Consider the following 19,976-nt stretch of genomic DNA (forward strand, 5'->3'; position numbering starts at 1 on the left):
ACACACAGTAATTAATTTTTAACAAATAATCTGAAAAAACGTGCTGTTTTTAAATTAAATTGTTAAAATTTCGAATTTAATATAACGAAATCTCTTTTTAATTAAGGCATTTTCAGAAATGAATGCTCAACAAGTAATTAAAATATGTTGCTTTGGCTTTGGCTTAAACTTTTATTCAATGTTTTTAAAAATCTCTCGTACAAAAAGAAATTTTTAACCAACGCATTTTTTTACGTAGAAGTGTATTCTAAACATTCTGATAATCATACCTTAGTGGAATTCCTATTCTCAAAGTTTTGAAACAGATAAAACATATTAATGCTTTAAGGACAAACATGCTTTGTCTGAAATTATTTTTAGTAATAAAAAAGATTTTGAATTTTGTAAATCTAGGTGTACCATATGTTCCGTCTAAACCCCACATTAGAAGTATTGGGAGTTCTAGTAATGATAGTTATTTAAAAATTTGTGTACAACCATAATCTCTTAGGTATTACTCAATGAAAATATATTCAAGATGGTAACACTTTTGGTTATACCGGAAGTCGCTATCAACTATCTTATTTTAAATGTAAAGCTATATTTTTATTGCGTTTTTGTATTATTGGAGTTATTTTAAGATAGTTTTCATAAGCTCTCTCTATACCTAAATTTAGACGTTTACGAAATATTTTGGGTTTTTAATTTTTTTTTGGATTTGCACCTTCCAGTTCAAAAACTGATAACTCTGCCATTTTTAAAAATTTGAAAATATTTTTCAGGTCATTTTCAAAATTTTCAAAAAAGAATAACATACCCCAATGTTTAAAGTTAAGTTTACAGAACTTTAAATACCCATAACTCATTTTTTGTAATGAAATGCCAAAAGTTTTATTTCATTAAATCGTAGAGAATTTAATTCTACATTGATCTCTATTAGTACTCCCTATATTTATGTTTAATAGTTTTCAAGTTACAATAACTTTTTGTTGTGATCTATGTATTGGTCATAGGCCTTTTATCCTGGAACGAGAGGAAAAATATGAAAAACTAAAGTTTTTTAAACCAGCATTCAATGAATATTTTGTTTTCTTAGGACGGGCAACACAGTTTTGAACACAATTTGTCGTTTGTTTAATTAGACGAGTTTTTTTATGGCAGACTATGCAAAAATAGCTGTGGTTATAAAGAAATTTTCTACCATATCAAAAAACCAACATAACTTGAAAATTATCACAGATAGGTATAGGGAATACTAATACAGATCGATGCCGAAGAAAAATGTCTTACATTTAGTAAAAACTAAGAGTTGCCGATTTTTTAAGTGGCAGGTGCTAACTCAAATATTTTCAAAAAAAAAAATATCTCGAAAACTGTTAAACTTAGGTATAGATAAGAACTCCTTTAAAATAACCCAACTAATCCCAAAAAGCAGTGAGAAACATAGCTTTCCATTTAAAAAAAGAAAGTTGATTGCGACTTGCGACTTCCGGGATAACCGGAAGAGCCGCCATCTAGAAAAAAATTTCATTGAGCAGAACTCAGCGAATTATGGCTGAGTACCAACTTTCAAATAATATCTTTATTAATGTGTGGTTTAGGTGGTACAGGCTGTAGTATAGTTAATTCAGTCTGTGTTCTAAAAACTGGGTTGTAAATGCAGACACGCACGAATACCTCTAATGTATTTAAAATTGGCCAGAGATTAGTTTGTTAGAAAAAGTGACTTAATTATAGCACGTCGAAATCATTTTTCCTCCAACTTGCTGTTGGTTTTTATATGGGAATAAAATTGATGCACTGTGGTTTATGTTCGCTTGGTAAAACTGCTACAACCTACCTTAATAACCCATTACTTTTTGCTGATATCCTGACCCAGTCAAACACAATATATCAATCGATACTAGTATGAATGTATTTTTAAATTCTTTGATGTTGTTATCAGTGTCATTCCTATTTACTCATCATTACCGAATGAAATTTCCATCCAGTGTTAAACAGTATATAAACAATTATTGTTTAACCAAATTAGCACTTGAGAAAATGGACTCAACCCAGTATCTAGTCGATGTCCATTGCGGTCAAGTCTTTAAATCCTTCGAGCAATTGAATTCGATGACAAACACGACCCGGCAACATTTGTAATTCCTCGAAGTAGGTATTTTTAGACTTGATTTTCTCGGAGAAATATGAACCGGTGCGACATGCGATGCAAATAGAAAGAACGAGGTTTGCTTGCCAAATTTTCTCTTTGATGGGATAATCGAATAAATGGCCCTTTACTTGACGTCAACGACCAGAATGTGCGTCACACAATGGGCAAGGTGTGATAGGTCATAACGGGTGCGAGGGATCGGTCGTTTGCGAAAAATTCCATTTCGCTACAACATTCCAAAGGCCGCAAAACTTAAAAGAAATACATTTCGGTTAAATTTCAGGTGCGTTTTTGATTCCCTACACCATAATGCTGGTGTTCGGCGGTCTGCCGCTCTTCTACATGGAGCTCGCTCTGGGGCAGTTCCACCGAAGCGGATGTCTCACGATTTGGAAGCGGATTTGTCCGGCATTAAAAGGTAAGTCCGATGGACGATAAAACCGTCAATTTCTTCGAGTTGAAGAACTCGATTCGAACAAACAATTGTCGAGGTGATTGGACAGCTTTGCACAATACACCATTCCCAACGGCGAGTCTATTGTTTGCATACACTTTTTATGATTGGTGCTTGGGTCGATGGATGCAAACAGTTAAGCCACAGGACCATCGTAATTACCTGAGATAAGCGACGTGACGGCAATTAGGGCTTGTATGGGCGGAGGTAATGGGTAGGTTTTGATTTATGGGCGATTTGTAACAGTCGTTAGGCAACCAAAGATGCGTTCGGCGTGAGCTTTCGCTTACAATGAGGACGGGAAACAAAGCTAGGAAAAATGTTGTCTCGGGGGAATCAACAAGAGACGACTGCAACTAAATACAAATGATCAAATCACAATCTTTGTAATCTCAAATTAAATAGTTTTCGCGATCTAGTTGATCGAGAACTTTTACGATGAATACCCGATTTTTTCTCTAGATCCATAGTTTCTTCCTAATCGGCGTTTGTAAAGTGAAGATTTCGATGTTTTTTATTGTTTCTGGAAACTATAAGATTTGAAGTAAAATAAATCATCAAAGTGCGCTTTAATTTATCTTTTTCCCGGTAGAAAACCGTGCCGCTCCGGGCAACGGTTCCGGTTACAGAGGCATTTTTAGTTTTTCATTAAAAGTTCTGCATAGAGCAAAACGCTTGTTCCAGCGTATTCTACGATTATTTCACTTTGTTCCTTTGTTTTTTTTTAATTCACTTTCGAAAAGTTTCTTCACGTTTCAGTTTTTAGATCCTTCTACAGCCCTGAAAAATGGAAAAACGTCAATTGGTTCGATTTTAAAATGCTTGATTTTTCCAATTTTTGTCGAGATTTGAATCAATTTTCGGGTACGCCAGTCGGATCATTTTCCATAGGTTTACATCATGATACTAGTTTCATTTTTTCCAATAGTTTTGTCGTAATTAAAAAACTAAAAAAATCTGGATTTTTTTTAGATACATACGAGTACAATACCTAATGGTATCAATTTTGAAAGTATCTTAAAATCAATTGAAATTAATTCTATTTGATAGATCCTGATGTGTTCTACGGTAGAATAAACGAATTTGTGTTTATTTTAGTTTCGCCGTAATCGACGTTTATTTTATATAGTTTTTTACGTTTTTTTTGGAAGCTAAAACCAAAAAAGCAATAAAAAATCATAACTTGAAAACTAAAAGTTCCAGCGTAATCAACATTTGAATTTTTTAAAATTATACATATATAAATAACTATTTCAAGACTAAAAATGCCAACGTCATATTTTCTCTCAAAATTAGTTGTTATAAAAATTATTCAAGCACTTTAAAAAATTAATAACTGAAGTAATTTATCGTTTCAATCAGAGGTCCAATAAAAGTAATTAATAAATATTAAACAATTTTATCAACTTTATTTAAAAATGCGACGTTGGCGTTTTTATAGTTTTGAAACAGCTAATAGGAATACCTTCAATAAGTAAAAAAAATAGATTTTATTTAAACTTACATTAGCAAAGTTTTAAGCGCTTTTTTAAGTCTTTAGAACCCTGAAAAGTACAAAAAAGCCAATTGGTTCGATTTAAAGAAGCTTGATTTTTCTAATTTTTGTAGAGATTTTGGACGATTTCCGGTTCCGAGAGATTTTATCGGGCATTAATTCCGGAACTATTATACGTAACTTAAGTTTATTTCTTATTTAAAGACTGGGTCACTGTTCTGCGCTCATTAGATTTCGAGAAAATTGCTAATATATGCAAAAATAGGTAAAATTTATGTGTTGTTAAGTTACTGAAAACTATCAAGAATTTGACAGTTATTTCGTGCTAATCGGTTCCTTTGATCATTTTACACAGGAACATATGGTTACATTCGGTATGAAACTCTTTTTGTTCGGACCTTTCTTAATTTACTCATTGGCATCCGATATTAAAGATTGAATTCTCACAGATAGCGTTCTATTTTCTCCGAGGAAATACTCTGAGAACTTATATTATTGAAACTTATATGTATCAAATACCAAACAAATTGTGGCTCTGGCTCCGAGTTCTAGTTCTTGTTCGGTTTTACATCAGTTACTTTAAATTATCAGTCTACAAAAAATTAATCCCCAACGTTTGCATCAAAATACAGATAGTTCCAGTTCTTAGAATAGTTTTGGTGTACCTAATTCAAAAAATAAAGTAAAAACTCGAAAATTTTCTAAACATGCCCCCTACAAATTGGCCAATTTTGAAAGTGTCTCAATTGATTGAAACCTCTCCTATCTAATTGATTTCGATATGTCCTTCGAAGACCTTTTCTCTTAGCTCTCTTAGTTTCACTGAAATCGGCCATTGAAAAATGAAAAAAAAAATAAAATTTTAAGATATTATTTGCATTTTTCTCGGAAATTGTAAGACTGAGTAAAAACCAAAAAAAAACATTAGAATGCCTATATCCTAATGAGAACCCACAGCCGTTAAGGCCAACGGTTTTGGTTACAGTAGAGGCATTTATCAAAATCCTAACCTCTCTCCTAACTAAACTTTTGTTTGAAACTATAAAAAATAATACCCATTTTCAAAGAAAGAAATGTAAAGAATATCGACAATTTCTTTATCATCTATACTCTTAAAAATTTTCGAAATACTACTAAAAATCAATTTAATTTTTACTTTCTCTAAAAGTCAATTTGGCTTTAGATGTAACAGATACTTCTGCTGTACAACTCCTGTCATTGATGCATTTAAAAATAAAATTCACGATTTTGCTGCTAGCTATGATTAACAACGGCCTTTGGTTGCATTACAGACAACATTTTCTTTGATAAATTGAAATACCTTGTTTTTTTGTTGATAAAGGTTACGCCATTGATGTATCCATAAGTATAATTAGCAAGATAATCATTTGATGGCAATGATCACTGTGTATTATCGATATTCATGATGAAAATGAGCACATTTTTTTCCAAAACAACTAATTTAAGCTCATGAGCGCCGTAAGTGGCACGGCTTAAGGGATTTCAAACCCTACGAAATAAAAATGTAAATATGCTACAGATCATCTCTACTTATCCTGGAGAAGTTGTCGGTCTATTCAAGAATCACCTTGCTTAATAAACTTGGTGTTCCTCAAGGATCCGCATTAGGACCTTTATTGTTTTTAAATAATATAAGTGCTCTTTCCAAGGTGACTCGTTTTAATATAGTATTATTCGCAGATGAAACCACAATTTTAAACGGTGATGATAAATCATTTCATAATATTGCCTTATCTTTAGGCAAAGAAATAAAAATATTGTTTGAAACTAATAGTAGACTATTTCTTAATGAACACAGAACATAATTGATTACATTTTTGGAACCCTATGACACCTCAGAAGCTATTAATTGATTAGGTTTTTATCTTGATAACAAAGTTACTTGGGAAAATCAAATTAATATTATTAATATTAGAAAAAATATGCCTACTAAGACAACTTCTTAAATTTGCATTCAACAAATGCACTTTTACTTATGGCCTTTTCTATGCTTGTAGAACCCTGCAAAGACCTTATAACGTCAATTGCTTCGATTTGGAGAGGTTTGATTTTTCCAATTTTTGTCGAGATTTTGGTCGATTTTCGGTACCTAGAGCGTTTATCGGACAATAACTCCGGAAGTAATAGTCGTACCCCTATTAAGTTTGCTATTGTTGGAAAGTTCATTCAATTATCTATTTTTTTAGATAGGGATCATTGCCCTGCGACCAATAGTTATCGAAAAAATTGCGAACATTTCCAAAAATTATTATTAAACCTGATTGTTTCGAAACTTGTGGGGTTTTTTCGCTTCCAATCCAATCCAATATTTTATTTGAAATCATTTCAATGTAACAAAACGAAAAAAAGAGTTTTTCAGTGTTTGTCGCCCGGCGCATCCACCAAATTTCGCCACTTGCCCAAAGCTAGCGCGCACTTTTCTCCCAATTCCACTTTGCTTATCGTTGATATAAGCACCGCTGCATAAAAACTGTCTGTCCGCACTTGGCCTCCATCGGTCGGCTTATCAAACAATAGAGTGGATGAATCCCTTGTGCCGATTTGAAATTGAAATCGCTCTTCCATATAAACAGAGCACCCGAACGCATTTCGCCGGCCACGTTCATTTATATAAAGGGAGTGTCAAAGATAAACGCGCTAATGAAATGAACATGAGCAAAATTACGATTCCACTCGAAGCTAAAAGGTTTCTGTTGTTGGCCGCATCTTCAACTTAACACATTTTATCGCGCAATTTTAACTTTCAACCTCTCCGAGAAACAATCGCGCTGTATTAATTATCCGAAAGTTTGGCATGAGATTGATCGGCGGTTCCTGAAATTTAAAGGTCAGGGTGATTCTGCATCAATACGCCAGTCCGGCCCTGAAAAGCTTACTCACTGCTTCTTTTCCAGGAATCGGATACGCGATTTGTTTGATCGACATTTACATGGGGATGTACTACAACACCATCATTGGCTGGGCTGTGTATTATTTAATTGCGTCGTTTCAAGCGGAACTGCCGTGGACGAGTTGTCACAACTATTGGAACACCAAAGACTGTCGGCCTGTTACCGCCCTTGTCGGCGTCAACAGTAATGCCTCAAGTCCTGCCAAAGAATTTTTCGAGTAATTTTGAGCCGAGTTGGGTGATTTCATCTAATTTGGGCTTGATTTAATTGCAGACGCGAGGTGCTAGAACAATACAAATCGGATGGCCTCAACAGAATGGGGCCTATTAAGCCGGCTTTGGCGCTGTGTGTCTTTGCGGTCTTCGTTCTTGTTTATTTCTCCCTGTGGAAGGGCGTCCGCAGCACCGGAAAGGTAACACTAACTAAGTAATTCAATTACAATTTCATGAAAACCGAATTAACTTTTTTCGGATATCTATCAGTTTGGTGTTTAAATCAATAAATAACGCCAAAAAACGATTTCTTATATTTATTCTTACAAATTTTAATTGTTTGAGAAATTTTATCTGTGGCGTACTTACGTGTTATAAATATTATTAAAATAAATAAAAAATATTGTAAGAAAATTCTAATAAATCTTGAAAAACATTACCAGTGAACGTTTTTAAATCTTCATTTTTTACTATGATGTAGTTTGATTCACCTTACATTCCAACAAGAATCGATGTTTTATTTTAAAAAATGTTATTTTATGAAAAAAATTGCAGATTTTTTAAGTTCAATTAAGATTTTTTTTAATGATTGGCTTTTCTCTTTTGAATTGGTTAAATAAAAACGTGCTTTATTTTTATTTAAGACAATGTAAATTTGTGGCCTTTATCTGTTGAACTAGTGCCTTATTGTCGGCCGATTTATTAAATAAAAAACGTATCAGTTTTAAGAGATTTGTATTTTTCGACACATTTCGTTTAACAAAAACTTATTTTGTAACGAAAATTGTCCTTAACTGGAAAAAAATCAATTTGTACAAAAAACGTGCGTAAAAATATTTTTTGTTTGGTTTAGGGTGGATTTTACAATCGTCGGATGAGGATAAATAATGAAAAATACATTGTTGTAACAATTGTAACCATAGTTTTTTAAGAATTATTTATATTCTGTTCAATACATACCAAAAATCGCAGGTTGGTTTAGTAAAAATTACTTATTTAATTTAAGCGATGTGAAAAGTTGCAAGATATTTTAAACTTTATTAATGAACTTATTTTTGCCGATATTATTAACTTGTTCTCCAATTAAAAAATAATATGATTTAACAAAAAGCATTTAGTTTCTGCATAACGATCTGGCTTATTCATCATTTTTTCTTTTATTTGATATTGTGCTCATCTGTTTGATAAAACTTATTTAGTTTCAGAATTTTTACAAATCTGTTTTTCTGATTTTTGAAAATCACAAAACAACTTCTAACCAAGTTTGTAGTTTTTGGCATATTTTATTCGACTAAACTTATTTGAAACGAAAATTACCCCTAATTAAGAGCATAGTTTGAAAAATATATTTGAAATGATGAATTATTTTGGCTAGTTTCAGTACAACTAACGATAATTTTAAAACTAAATTTAAAGAATTGTTTAAATTTTGTTGAATAGACATCTAAAATCTCAGGATTGTTTCAAAAAAGATTCTCTTAAAATTAAGATTCATTCTAATAAAATAAACGAATAGAAAGTTGCTAAAATAATGTTTTAAATTTAATTTTTCGCTTATTTTTTGAGTGATTTAACTACAGAATCGCTCTTATTTAAAAAATAAATTTGCATTTTTAAAGATTTATTTACCGCTACAAAGAATTACAAAACACGAGTTTGTAAGTTTTTCAACTTTTTTTTTCGATATATTTGACGAAAGTAAACTATGTTATGTAGAAAAAAGTTCAATTTGTCCAAAACTATGCTTTGAAAATGAGTTATTTTGCCTAGTTTCGGTGAAACTAGCTTTATTTAAATTGAGGTGCATGCATGTCAAAAATCGCATGTTTAACTTCACACCAGAAAGTTGCAAAAACATTGTCAAAATGTAATTTTTCGTCAGTTTATTTTGTTGGATTTAACTTAGTTTTTACACAGCAATATGGTTTAATTAATAATTGATCTTTTTTGTTGAATTAGTGCCACATATCAGCCTATTTGTTAAATAAAAACATGTTTTTAAGACATTTTCTTGCTCAACTTGTGCAAAAATAAGCTTTAAAATAATGGGTTTCGTTCAATCAGGCTTTTTTAGCGAATTGATTTTTAAAATTTTGTTAATATTGTCGAAAGTTTTAAGTTAAAATTTTTCTAGAAAATCGCATTAATTAGTATTTGGAATAACAAAAAATTGAAGTTATTAACAATTTAAAAACATAATAAGCATCCGCAATATAGAGACTTGTCAATGTTTTGTTTTGGTAAAATTGCTCAAATAGTAATTTTTTTTCTAAAAACTAGGTACAACATTCTCAACAAAATTTAAAATTTTTTACGTTTTGGTTTTTGAGTAATGACGTCATCGTATTTTTTTTAAATATAAATCTCTATTTTTTTGGTCATTTTATTATGTTATTTAATTGTGTTTTCTTCGTTTCTTTTGCAATTTGTCCGATTTTACATTTTTAACTCACTTTTAAGTTTTATAAAGCGCCAAATTTTTATAAAAAATTGTCAATACTGTCAAAAATGCTAAAAATTGTCAAAAAAAATATTTTTAAAAATTTATTTTGGTAAGAAATAAAATTATTTATCAATCATGGGAATTATTGAGTCTTAATAACCTTGGGCAACTTTCTGAGCCCTCGGGCCCGTAAACCCATTGCCCACGGTCATTAAGACTTTATAATTCTCTTGGTATTAATTGTCGAAATAACAATACTAAAATATTACATGTAACCTAACAGTTTAATTTTTAATATGTACAAAAAAAAATCATACAATTTTATTATTTTGCTAAAAGATCATGAAAGAAAGAAACAAAATCTTACTAATTTTTTATGCTAAAAGTATTTTAATGGCAGAACAAATGGATATTGGTTTAAAAGAAAAAACAGTCTTTTCGTTTTTCTCTTAAATACTCTTAAATAGTCAATCAAATTTAAAAATTGTACATTACGAACGTAATTTCTGGACTTTGGCCTTTACAAGAAATTTTACGTTTTTCACTTTTTAAAGATTTTTTTTCGCAAATATTGTTATGTAACATTAAAATACATATTTTAGTATTGCCACTTCGATAATTAGGAGATCTAACTAATATGCGGACATCATTACTCAAAAATCATTAGGTGAAAAATTTCAAATTTAATTAGGATTGGTGCTTAAAAAAATGACCTGTTTTTACGCATTTTTACCAGAACATTTTTTTTAGTTTTAATTGTTATTTATTCCATAATTGTACCCCTTACTGCATAATGTTTCAACGAAAAATCAGTTAACTTCATACAAAAATTTTTCCACAGAAAAGAAACTGAGCCAAACAAAAACTTAAATTAAATACTCTAAGTTACATTTCTTTCCGTCTTGCCTGGCACTGATTTAGCGCCACCTGTGCAAACACGCCATCACTTTCCCTGAAATTCGCTTTAGCCCCTATTAAAACCAGCTTTGGGAAATATCTGAGGTGTGTGACGCGATTCAAATATCGCACACATCCTTTCATCAAATTCTAATTTTTCCTCGTCGTCCGCAATCCCGCTCAAATTGTTTCTTATCGTTGCAGGCGGTGTGGATAACAGCCTTAGCCCCCTACGTCGTCCTCATAATCCTGCTCTGTCGCGGGGTGACCCTCCCGGGGGCTGCCGAGGGCATCCGCTACTACCTCACCCCCGAATGGCACAAACTCAACAACTCCCGCGTGTGGATTGACGCCGCCTCGCAAATTTTTTTCTCTCTAGGCCCCGGCTTTGGCACGCTCTTGGCCCTCTCCAGCTACAACAAGTTCAATAATAACTGCTACAGAGACGCGCTTTTGACCAGTAGTATCAATTGTCTGACCAGTTTTCTGGCGGGGTTTGTGATTTTTTCGGTGCTGGGGTACATGGCACACGTGCAGCATAAAAGCATAGAGATGGTGGGGCTGGAGGGGCCCGGGCTGGTGTTTATTGTGTATCCGGAGGCCATTGCGACGATGACTGGGTCGGTTTTCTGGTCCATTATTTTTTTTCTTATGTTGATTACGTTGGGGTTGGATAGCACGTTCGGGGGGTTGGAGGCGATGATCACGGCGTTGTGTGATGAGTACCCCAAGGCGTTGGGACGGCATCGGGAGATTTTTGTGGCGGCGCTCTTGTTCGGGATCTACATTTGTGCCTTGCCGACGACTACTTATGTAAGTTGAAAAAAAAAAACAAAACGAAGTTTTCTTTTAGAAAAAATGCAACAATCAAGCGTTGGTTTCTACAAGGTGTCTCAAATTTGGCGAATTCCGAGTTTTTTATTTAAAATTAAACGGACAATTACAAAAATTTTAGATTTTTTTACTCCAAAATAAAGATAGTTTTTTGAGAAATTGTATGTACAGCCGGGTGATTTGAAAATGTCATGCCAATAAAACCCAGCACTTGGGATCGGTAGGTACTCTAACCGCAATAAATAAACTATATTTAGTCGTAAACTTGAGGACACGAAATAATTTTAGTTTTCAACTTGAATACAATTACTTAATTACAAATAACATTTCATTTGATGTTTTTAGTAATTTTCAAAGTCATTATGTTGACGAAATTCGTAATCAATGCAACTAACAATAAAGCTGATTCCAATTACAATTGCCATTTAATTCGTATTGAGAATAAAATTAATCAAAAATGGAAATTTTATTATTTGTTGATTCCAACAGTTGACTCGAATACAATTGCCTTAAAAGATCTGATGTTTCTAATATAAATTTAATCGTCGAAACCTTTGGCCGATGAAACCAATTTCAATAAAGATGTTGTTTAATTCGCGTTGCTAAATAAATTTGTTTTCCCTATGATATTCAGCGAAAACTAATTGCATCCCTTTTTGTAACAAAAATCCAAACACGATTACCAAAGTGACAAACTGTAAACAAATTTCTGATAAAAATTCGCAAATAAAAAAACATAGTTTTGTTTTTAACTGGAGCCATCTTTTCTTTTAATATATTCTATTTCTTGTTAAAGAAATAGTAATAATCATTGAACAAGTATCAAAATAAGTAAAATCATTAAAACGCATAATTCACAGAGGCCTTTAGAGGCAATCAATTTTTTTTTTAATTAATTAATTAATTTTTTTTATTTCGAAATCAATTTTATTTCGTATTGAGAATTAAACGACACCTTCAGAATCGGGAAAGGGAATAGAATTATTGGATTAACTGGTTTATTAGCATAGTGATTTTTAAAATTACTAAGAACATTATAAAACTAAATCTAATTTTAAGCAGTTGGATTCAAATTAAAAAGTAAAATTATTTCATGTACCCAAGTTTAGTTTATTGCCACAGATGTTTGCGGTCCGAGTACCTACCGATCCCAAACCAGGGTTTATTGGCATGACATTTTCAAATCACCTCACTGTACATTATTACTGTCTACGATCATCAACACCATGAATCACAATGAACACTGAACCTTTTACCTGCATTTAAAGAAAGAAATCGCAGTTCAAAGTGTGATCTTCAAACCAGTGTATCTTGGTGGAGAAGCTCCGATTCTTTTTTTTTTCTATTTTGCAGTTCTGAAGTGATTCTCTACAAGGCTTTGAACTCGTAATTCGCCAATTTTGAGACACCTGTAGAAGCATTATTAAAATTGAATCCAGTATTGTCAAGTTGTTGCGAATTAAATGTTTTGTAAACAGATCCTTCGTGTCTCAGATATGTTTTTGTTTAGTATTTTTTTATTCCTTTTAATTACTGAATGTTACAGTTTCTTTGTTTTCCAGTATTTGAGCAATTCTTTTCTTAAATTTTTCTGCATAAAATCTCTCAATTTCCCAAGTTCTCAGTTTTTAAAGTTTCAGTCTCCTAGTTTTTTAGTGTATTATTTTAGCTTTTCGGTTTTTTAGTTGCTCCAAGTTCCTTTTTTTTCAGGTTGACATATTCTTAGTTTTAGTTTTACAGTGCTTCCAGTCTTGCTTTGTAGATTTCTAGTTTCTCATTGTTTTAATGTCTCAGAATTTCAAAATTTCTGTTTCGATGTTTCACAGCTTTTTAGTTTCTCAACGTCTTTGACATTTTTTAAGTTTTAGATTTTTTACTTCGATAGTAAAGTTATTTTATTATTCTACTTACACTATCGGACAAAAGTAAGGCAACATTTTGAAAAATATAGAAATTAATGTCTATCTAATGTAAATAAATTATGATCGGGCAAACTATGGTATTATTAAAAGAATCAAAGGAAACTACTGTCATTAATGTCAAATAATTATTTATTAAGGTTGAAAAAAACCGCTTTGTTGACTTGTGGTGTAAAAAAGGATTATTTTAAGACGACAAAAGTAAGGCAACATTTAGATTTTTTTCAAAAAATGTTGTTATAATGAAAAATTTGTTAGGCCAATATTAACAGTTCGTCTTGTGCAACAAGAGCCATGCCAACGGGTACACCAATTGGTAAAGAGTTGAAAGAAAGAGTGATAGATGCTTTCTTAAACAATGAAAAACAAGCGGATATTGCAAGAAGATTTCAACTGCCTAGATACAGCGTGTCTAAAATAATTATTCGCTACAACGAAAGAGGACATTTAAACAATAATCCAAAATCGGGAAGACCATGAAAAACCACTATAAACATGGACAGACGCATTAAAAGAATTTCGGAAAACGATCCATGGAAATTTGCATCTAAAATTATAGCGGAAATACCGGAAGTAGGAGTTAGTACACGAACAATTCAAAGAAGACTAGTTGCAGCAAAGCTTTTTAGTAGACGTCCTGCTAAAAAACCTTTGATTTCCGAAAGAAATAGACGCGCCAGACTTCAATTTGCAAGAGAACATTTGAATTGGACAATGCAAGATTGGAGGAAAGTTCTGTTTAGTGACGAAACTCGATACAAATTATTTAATTCGGATGGAATGAAACGTGTAAGACGGCCAATCAATGGTCATGGTAGCGTTTTTCTGTGGGGGTGTTTTTCGTGGAATAGTGTGGGTCCGTTGAGCTTTATTGAGGGTAATATGGATCGGTTCATCTATAAGGACATACTCCAAGATGTAATGCTGCCGTATGCAGAATGGGAAATGCCTCTTCGTTTTATCTTTCAGCAAGATAACGACCCCAAACACACTTCTGCATTGGTCAGTGAGTGGTTCCAAAATAATAATATTCATGTTTTGCAATGGCCTGCCCAATCACCAGACCTCAACCCAATTGAGAACTTATGGGAAGAGGTAGAGCGACGAATCCGGATACAAAAATTTCCCAACAAGCAATCTTTGATAGATAAAATCAAGGAAGTGTGGTCAAATCTGGATGAAAATGTTATTCAAAAATTAATTTCTTCAATGCCCAGACGGTGCCAAAAAATTATACTTAATAACGGCTATGCCATAAATTATTGAATTTTTCGTTCTATTTATTTAAACTTTAGTGTTGGGTAGTGTTATGTAAATGTAGAATCAAATAAAATTTGAGTTGAAAATATTTTCTGACAATGTTGCCTTACTTTTGTCGCATTAATATCTGGCTTTTTTATATTTCAAGCTAGTAGTATGTCATAATAATTACCCATAGGCTATCCATTTTCAACACGAATAAGAATATCTTTAAACATTTATTATAAAATTAAATTGAAGGTAAATACCAACTCTTAAAATTTAAAATACCAATATTTGTATATTTTTCAACATGTTGCCTTACTTTTGTCCGATAGTGTATTTTAGTTTCAATTTCAGTGAATATTTAAATTTTTTAGTTTCTCAAAATTTCAGCTATTTAGTTATTAAATTCTCAGCTTTTCAATCTCTCTCCAGTTTCCAAAGTTTTTTCTTTCACTCTTATAGATTTTTTTTCAATTTATAAATTTGTATTTATTTGTATGTATTTAAATATTACAGCTTGTTAGTCTCCCTGTTTCCAGACTTTCACTTTCTTAGCATTCTTTTTTAATTTATAAATTTTTCTACAGCTGATCATTTGCGAAATTCAGCTTTTTTAAATTCTATGTTCCTCAGCTCTCAGCAGTGTCTTAGATAATTTGTTAATTTTTGAGTTTTCAGTTTGGTAGTTGTTATTTATTTTCTTTCTCATTCTCACATTTTTCCTAAATGTTTGATCTACTTAGTTTCCTAAAATTTCCTTTTTCATTTTTTTCCTTCTCATAGATTTTTTGTTTTTGGAATCAAACAGTTCTTTTGTGTTTTTAGATTAGGTTTTACTCAAAAAATACAATTGTATGGCAACGTTTCGATTTTATTTTTAAACCACCTTCAGGTCTATAATTTGGTTTTAGTGAGTTCTTATCAACATTAGTCTTAATTTTTTAATTTGATCTTACCGTCAATAGTTTTTATGGAACAATTTAAGTAATATTTAGTGTTTTTTTTGTTTTATAAATTTTTCAACATCTCAGTTCCAAAGTTCTAGTTTTTAATCACTTAACTTCTTAGAATTTCATAGTAATATTTTAACTTTCCGATGTCTTTGTTCCTTCAAGTTCTTGATTTGATATCAATTTTTCAGTTTAATATTTTTTTAGTTTTTGATTTTTTATTTCGATTGTTGTTACTCATTTTCTCAGTCTCTTAGTTTTCCAAGTCTCTTACTAGTTCCTCCGTCTTTCAGTCTTCCAATTACAAAATGATTCGGTCTTTTAGTTTCAGCTATTCTTTGTCACTGTCTTAGATTTTTTCCATTTTTCTACACCTCAGCTCCAAAATTTTAAAGTTCTCAAACTTTTACTCACTTAACTTCTTATTAGAGTTTCAATCTTAGTTTCTTAGTATTCTAGCCTTTCGGTTTCTTGGTTCCTCCAAGTTCCTGATTTTCTCATTTTTTCAATATATTATATTTTTTTTAGTTTTCAATTTTAAAATGCGGTGGTTTCCTTTTTTCTCAGTTTTTTACCATCACATCAAATTGCTGAGTATTTTAATTTTTTAGTTTCTTAGTATTTCAGCTTTTCCTCAAACGCCGTTTCTTATCTTTTCACCAACGAATAATTTGATTATTTTTATGCATTATTTTCAGGGGGGCGTCTATTTGGTGAACATGCTGAACGTTTACGGCCCCGGCTTGGCCATACTTTTTGTCGTCTTCGTTGAAGCGGCAGGTGTTTGTTGGTTGTATGGTACCGATAATTTTGCAAGAGACATCGAAAAGATGATTGGCCATAAGCCGGGAATTTTTTGGAGAATGTGTTGGAAATATATCAGTCCCGTTTTTCTCTTGGTAATTTCTTATGTTCTTACATATTTTGATAATTTTAACGTAATTTGTTTTTTTTTTCAGTCAATTTTTATTTTTTCACTTCTCAGTCACGAACAAATGTTGGGCACTGAATACGAGTATCCCGAGTGGAGCTTCAAAGTTGGCTATGCTTTAACAGCTTCGTCCATCATGTGCATCCCTCTTTACATCGTTTACAAATTTGCAATAACTCCAGGAAGCTTGGTGCAGGTATACTTACATGTTGAAATTCTTAAATTAAGTTGGCAACACCGAGTAAAATAAAGACTGAAGTTGTGGTATTTGCCTTTACATTTGCCAATTTATTTTTAAAAATCACAGGCTATTTTGATCAGAACAAATTTAAAAATATACTCTTGTAAGAAGTAAATGTAAAATTAAATTGTCTGCAGTGAATGCAATAGAGACAGAGTATATGAAATTTGATATATTTTTTCCAGTCAATAATTAAGTGAAAAACACTTCGCGATTAAAGCAATACCGGACCAAATTTTAGTTTTTCTTTTAAAACAATGTTTAGGATTAAGCCACCATTAATAATTAACTAGAAATATCTGCATTTACCAAAGGAAAATTGTAAAAATTATCTAAAATGTTCATCTTGTGAATGTCTTTAAAGTTTCCATGTTATTTAAAACGTCCATTCTTTCGCTGGAAATACTATACAAATCTTATCTTTCTATCTCTATACTTGCATTACAGTTGCCATGTTGCCAACTTATTTTCAAAATCACAAATCGTTTCGAAATGGAAAATTATTTGGCAACTTTGAACAAAATAGAGAAAAAAATGCATTCGGAAAATAAAATTGGATACATCTATAGTCTTTTCTCTTTACGTGCATCAATGTTACGTGCTAACTTAATCTTAAAAAATATTTTTTTGTCCGAAGTTTGAAATTAAATACTGAACGAAAAAGCAACAGAACAATGAAATTTGGCATATCTCCAATCTTGTCTTTTGCTTCACTGTTGCCAACTTATTGAAAATTTAAAAAATATTTTTGTTTTAAAGAGACAGAAGATCTCTCACATCTCTCATCGTCTTTCTACTATTGCCAACTTAATATCCAAGTCACAGGCCATTTTGATCAGAATCCAAGTTAAAATAATAAAAAAAAAAATTCTCCGAGGTGAGAAATTAATTTGGCTGTACTGACTGGAATGAAGACAGAAGATCACTAATCCTCTCTTTCTTCTTACTTCACTGTTGCCAATTTATTCTCAAAATTCGTGACCGTTTTGATAAGACATTATTTTTTTCTTTAAAGCGGCAAATTAATTTGACGATTCTGATTTAATTAGAGACAGAAGATCTTTCATCTTCGTTTTCTGTATATATCAATATTGCCAATTTATTCTCAAGGTTATAGGCCGCTTTGATCTAAAATTATTTTTTGAAGCTGCAAAAAAATATGGCAACGCTGAGTGAAATAGAGAAAGAAGGTACGAAATTCGACGATTATCGTACATGTTTTCTTTGTGTACATGTTGCCAACTTATTTTCAAGGTTACAGGCCGTTTTAATTAAAATTTATTTAAAGAATTAGCTACCTACCTAAATTTTTTTCTTTGACACGCAAAATTAATTTGCCAACACTGAATCAAATAGTTTCTGAAGATATGAAATAAAAGTTCTTACTTTTTACATACATCAAGGTTGCCAACTTATTCTCAAAATCACAGTCCACTATCAATTTTTTTTTCTTGGAAATGTAAAATTAGTGATTTGACAATACAAGATGAAGTAGAGACAATTTTCTCTGTACATAGGTTGAGATCAATGACATCATTGTTGCCAACTTATTCTCAAAATCAGAGGCTGTTTTGAACAGATTTTTTTTTGTTCTTTGAATTAAAAAAATGTATAGTTTGTTAACAATAGCAACGAATGAAATAGAGACAGGTGATATAAAATTTTACACATCTCTGATCTTGTCTTTGCATATGCATCAATATTGGCAACTTATTGTCAAAGTCGTATGCTATCACTCGAATGAAAAATTAAATTAATTATATTTTTAGAAGCGGAAAATTGCAACACTCTTAAAACTAAATAAAATTTTTCTCTTTCTCGCTCAATGTAGCCAACTTATTCCTAAATTCACAGACCTTTGGATGAAAAACGGTTTTTTTTTATTGGTAATCTATTTTGCTTATTTAAAGCACACAGCAGCGTACCTGTAAATCCAATTTTCAAAAACTCGCATTTTTTAAAATGCCTATGACAACATCATTAACCTAAGAAACGTGAAGATAAATGGTAACTTTTTAATGATTTTTTATTATAGTAACAATCAATTCTATGGCAACGAATGGTATACTGATCTCACATTACATTATTGCAAATTTTTTTAATATTAGTATCAGTATTTATTATTTCTAAGTGTACCTATCAATAAAAAAATAACGTAAAGTATTCGTGGATAACTAGTTTTTAAAACACTTGCGCTATTTCGAGCACTCCGACTACGCCGTCGTGCTCGAAAAATCGCACGTGTTTTAAAGACTTCAATATCCACTTATACTTTAATATACTATTTTTTCCTAAAATAAAAATAAAACCACCGAATAAAATAAAAGACAGGAAATTGGCAATTCAATGTTGCCAACTCATTTTTAATTTCATAGCCCACTTTCATCAACATAATAAGTTGTCAACTTAATTTCAAAGTCTCTGGCCATTTTAATCAAATGTTGAAAAAATGTTTCCAGAGGTGGAAAATGATCTGGAAGCCGGAGCACTCCTCCGACAACAGCACCCTCACGTACTGCGGCGGCACCGAAGTGTGACCAACGAGCATTGTCAAATCATACACCATCGAGTGGTTAGTTTAAGTTGTTGATTTCCCATTTTTCGGGTAAAATACCAGCCATATTTTGCCCGAACTCCCACGGATTAAAGGGTTGATTTAAAACGTTTCGTTGTTTTAGGTGTTTTGTGGCGCGAGTGTAACAACAGCCATTGTTACACTCTCGCATATTCCTAGTCTAGAGAGTATTAAAGCGGTGCTAAATGTCGTGTTAAATAGTCCTAGACATAGCTGAATGTATCGCTTTCTATGTCCGGGGTGCAGCCCCACGTAGTGAACTCTATCATACGTAAAATGTACAAAATCCTAAACTGACAAAGTTAAATTTATCGACAATAAAACGATCGGGTTTGAGTTCGGTGGTACTAAACAAAAATCGGGCCTACTTTTGTGATACACTTTCTGGGCGAAAAGCAGCCAAGTTTCGGCCAGAAACGAGTTGTTTCTTTGTGCCAATTTTTGGTTCACTTGTAGCACTTTAGGAATTGATTGTCCGATCAAGCTAAACAATGGAATATTAAAAAAACAAACAAGTCGTTGTGTTTATTGTTAGAAATAAATTTGTACGATAGTTTGTATAAATTATCGTTGCCGACGTCTCGCAGCCATGAGATGGCGGCGACTATTTTTATTGTATGGGTTAGTGTAAGTGACCTTTACTGTGTATTTAATAAATTTATTTATTTTTTGTAGAATTTTATTTTTTGTTTGTTTCTATCAAGACACTTGCAGTCCCGACTTGACATTTCAAA

At 31.9% G+C, this 19,976-nt stretch overlaps 1 protein-coding gene across 1 annotated transcript in view; it reads left to right on the plus strand.

The window, feature by feature from the left end:
* Nucleotides 1–19,912, plus strand: part of LOC657148 (sodium-dependent serotonin transporter) — a 31,984-nt gene extending 12,072 nt beyond the window's left edge. The window contains exons 3-9 of the mRNA XM_963624.4: nucleotides 2,418–2,552; nucleotides 6,999–7,212; nucleotides 7,269–7,407; nucleotides 10,752–11,360; nucleotides 16,194–16,394; nucleotides 16,455–16,622; nucleotides 19,127–19,912. Of these exons, the coding sequence (XP_968717.1) occupies nucleotides 2,418–2,552; nucleotides 6,999–7,212; nucleotides 7,269–7,407; nucleotides 10,752–11,360; nucleotides 16,194–16,394; nucleotides 16,455–16,622; nucleotides 19,127–19,204 (1,544 nt within the window). The 3' untranslated portion in view covers nucleotides 19,205–19,912. The remainder of the gene's footprint in view (nucleotides 1–2,417; nucleotides 2,553–6,998; nucleotides 7,213–7,268; nucleotides 7,408–10,751; nucleotides 11,361–16,193; nucleotides 16,395–16,454; nucleotides 16,623–19,126) is intronic.
* Nucleotides 19,913–19,976: the final 64 nt, after the last annotated feature.

The sequence above is a fragment of the Tribolium castaneum genome, chromosome 1 (genome assembly GCF_031307605.1).
Source record: "Tribolium castaneum strain GA2 chromosome 1, icTriCast1.1, whole genome shotgun sequence".
NCBI lineage: Eukaryota > Metazoa > Arthropoda > Insecta > Coleoptera > Tenebrionidae > Tribolium > Tribolium castaneum.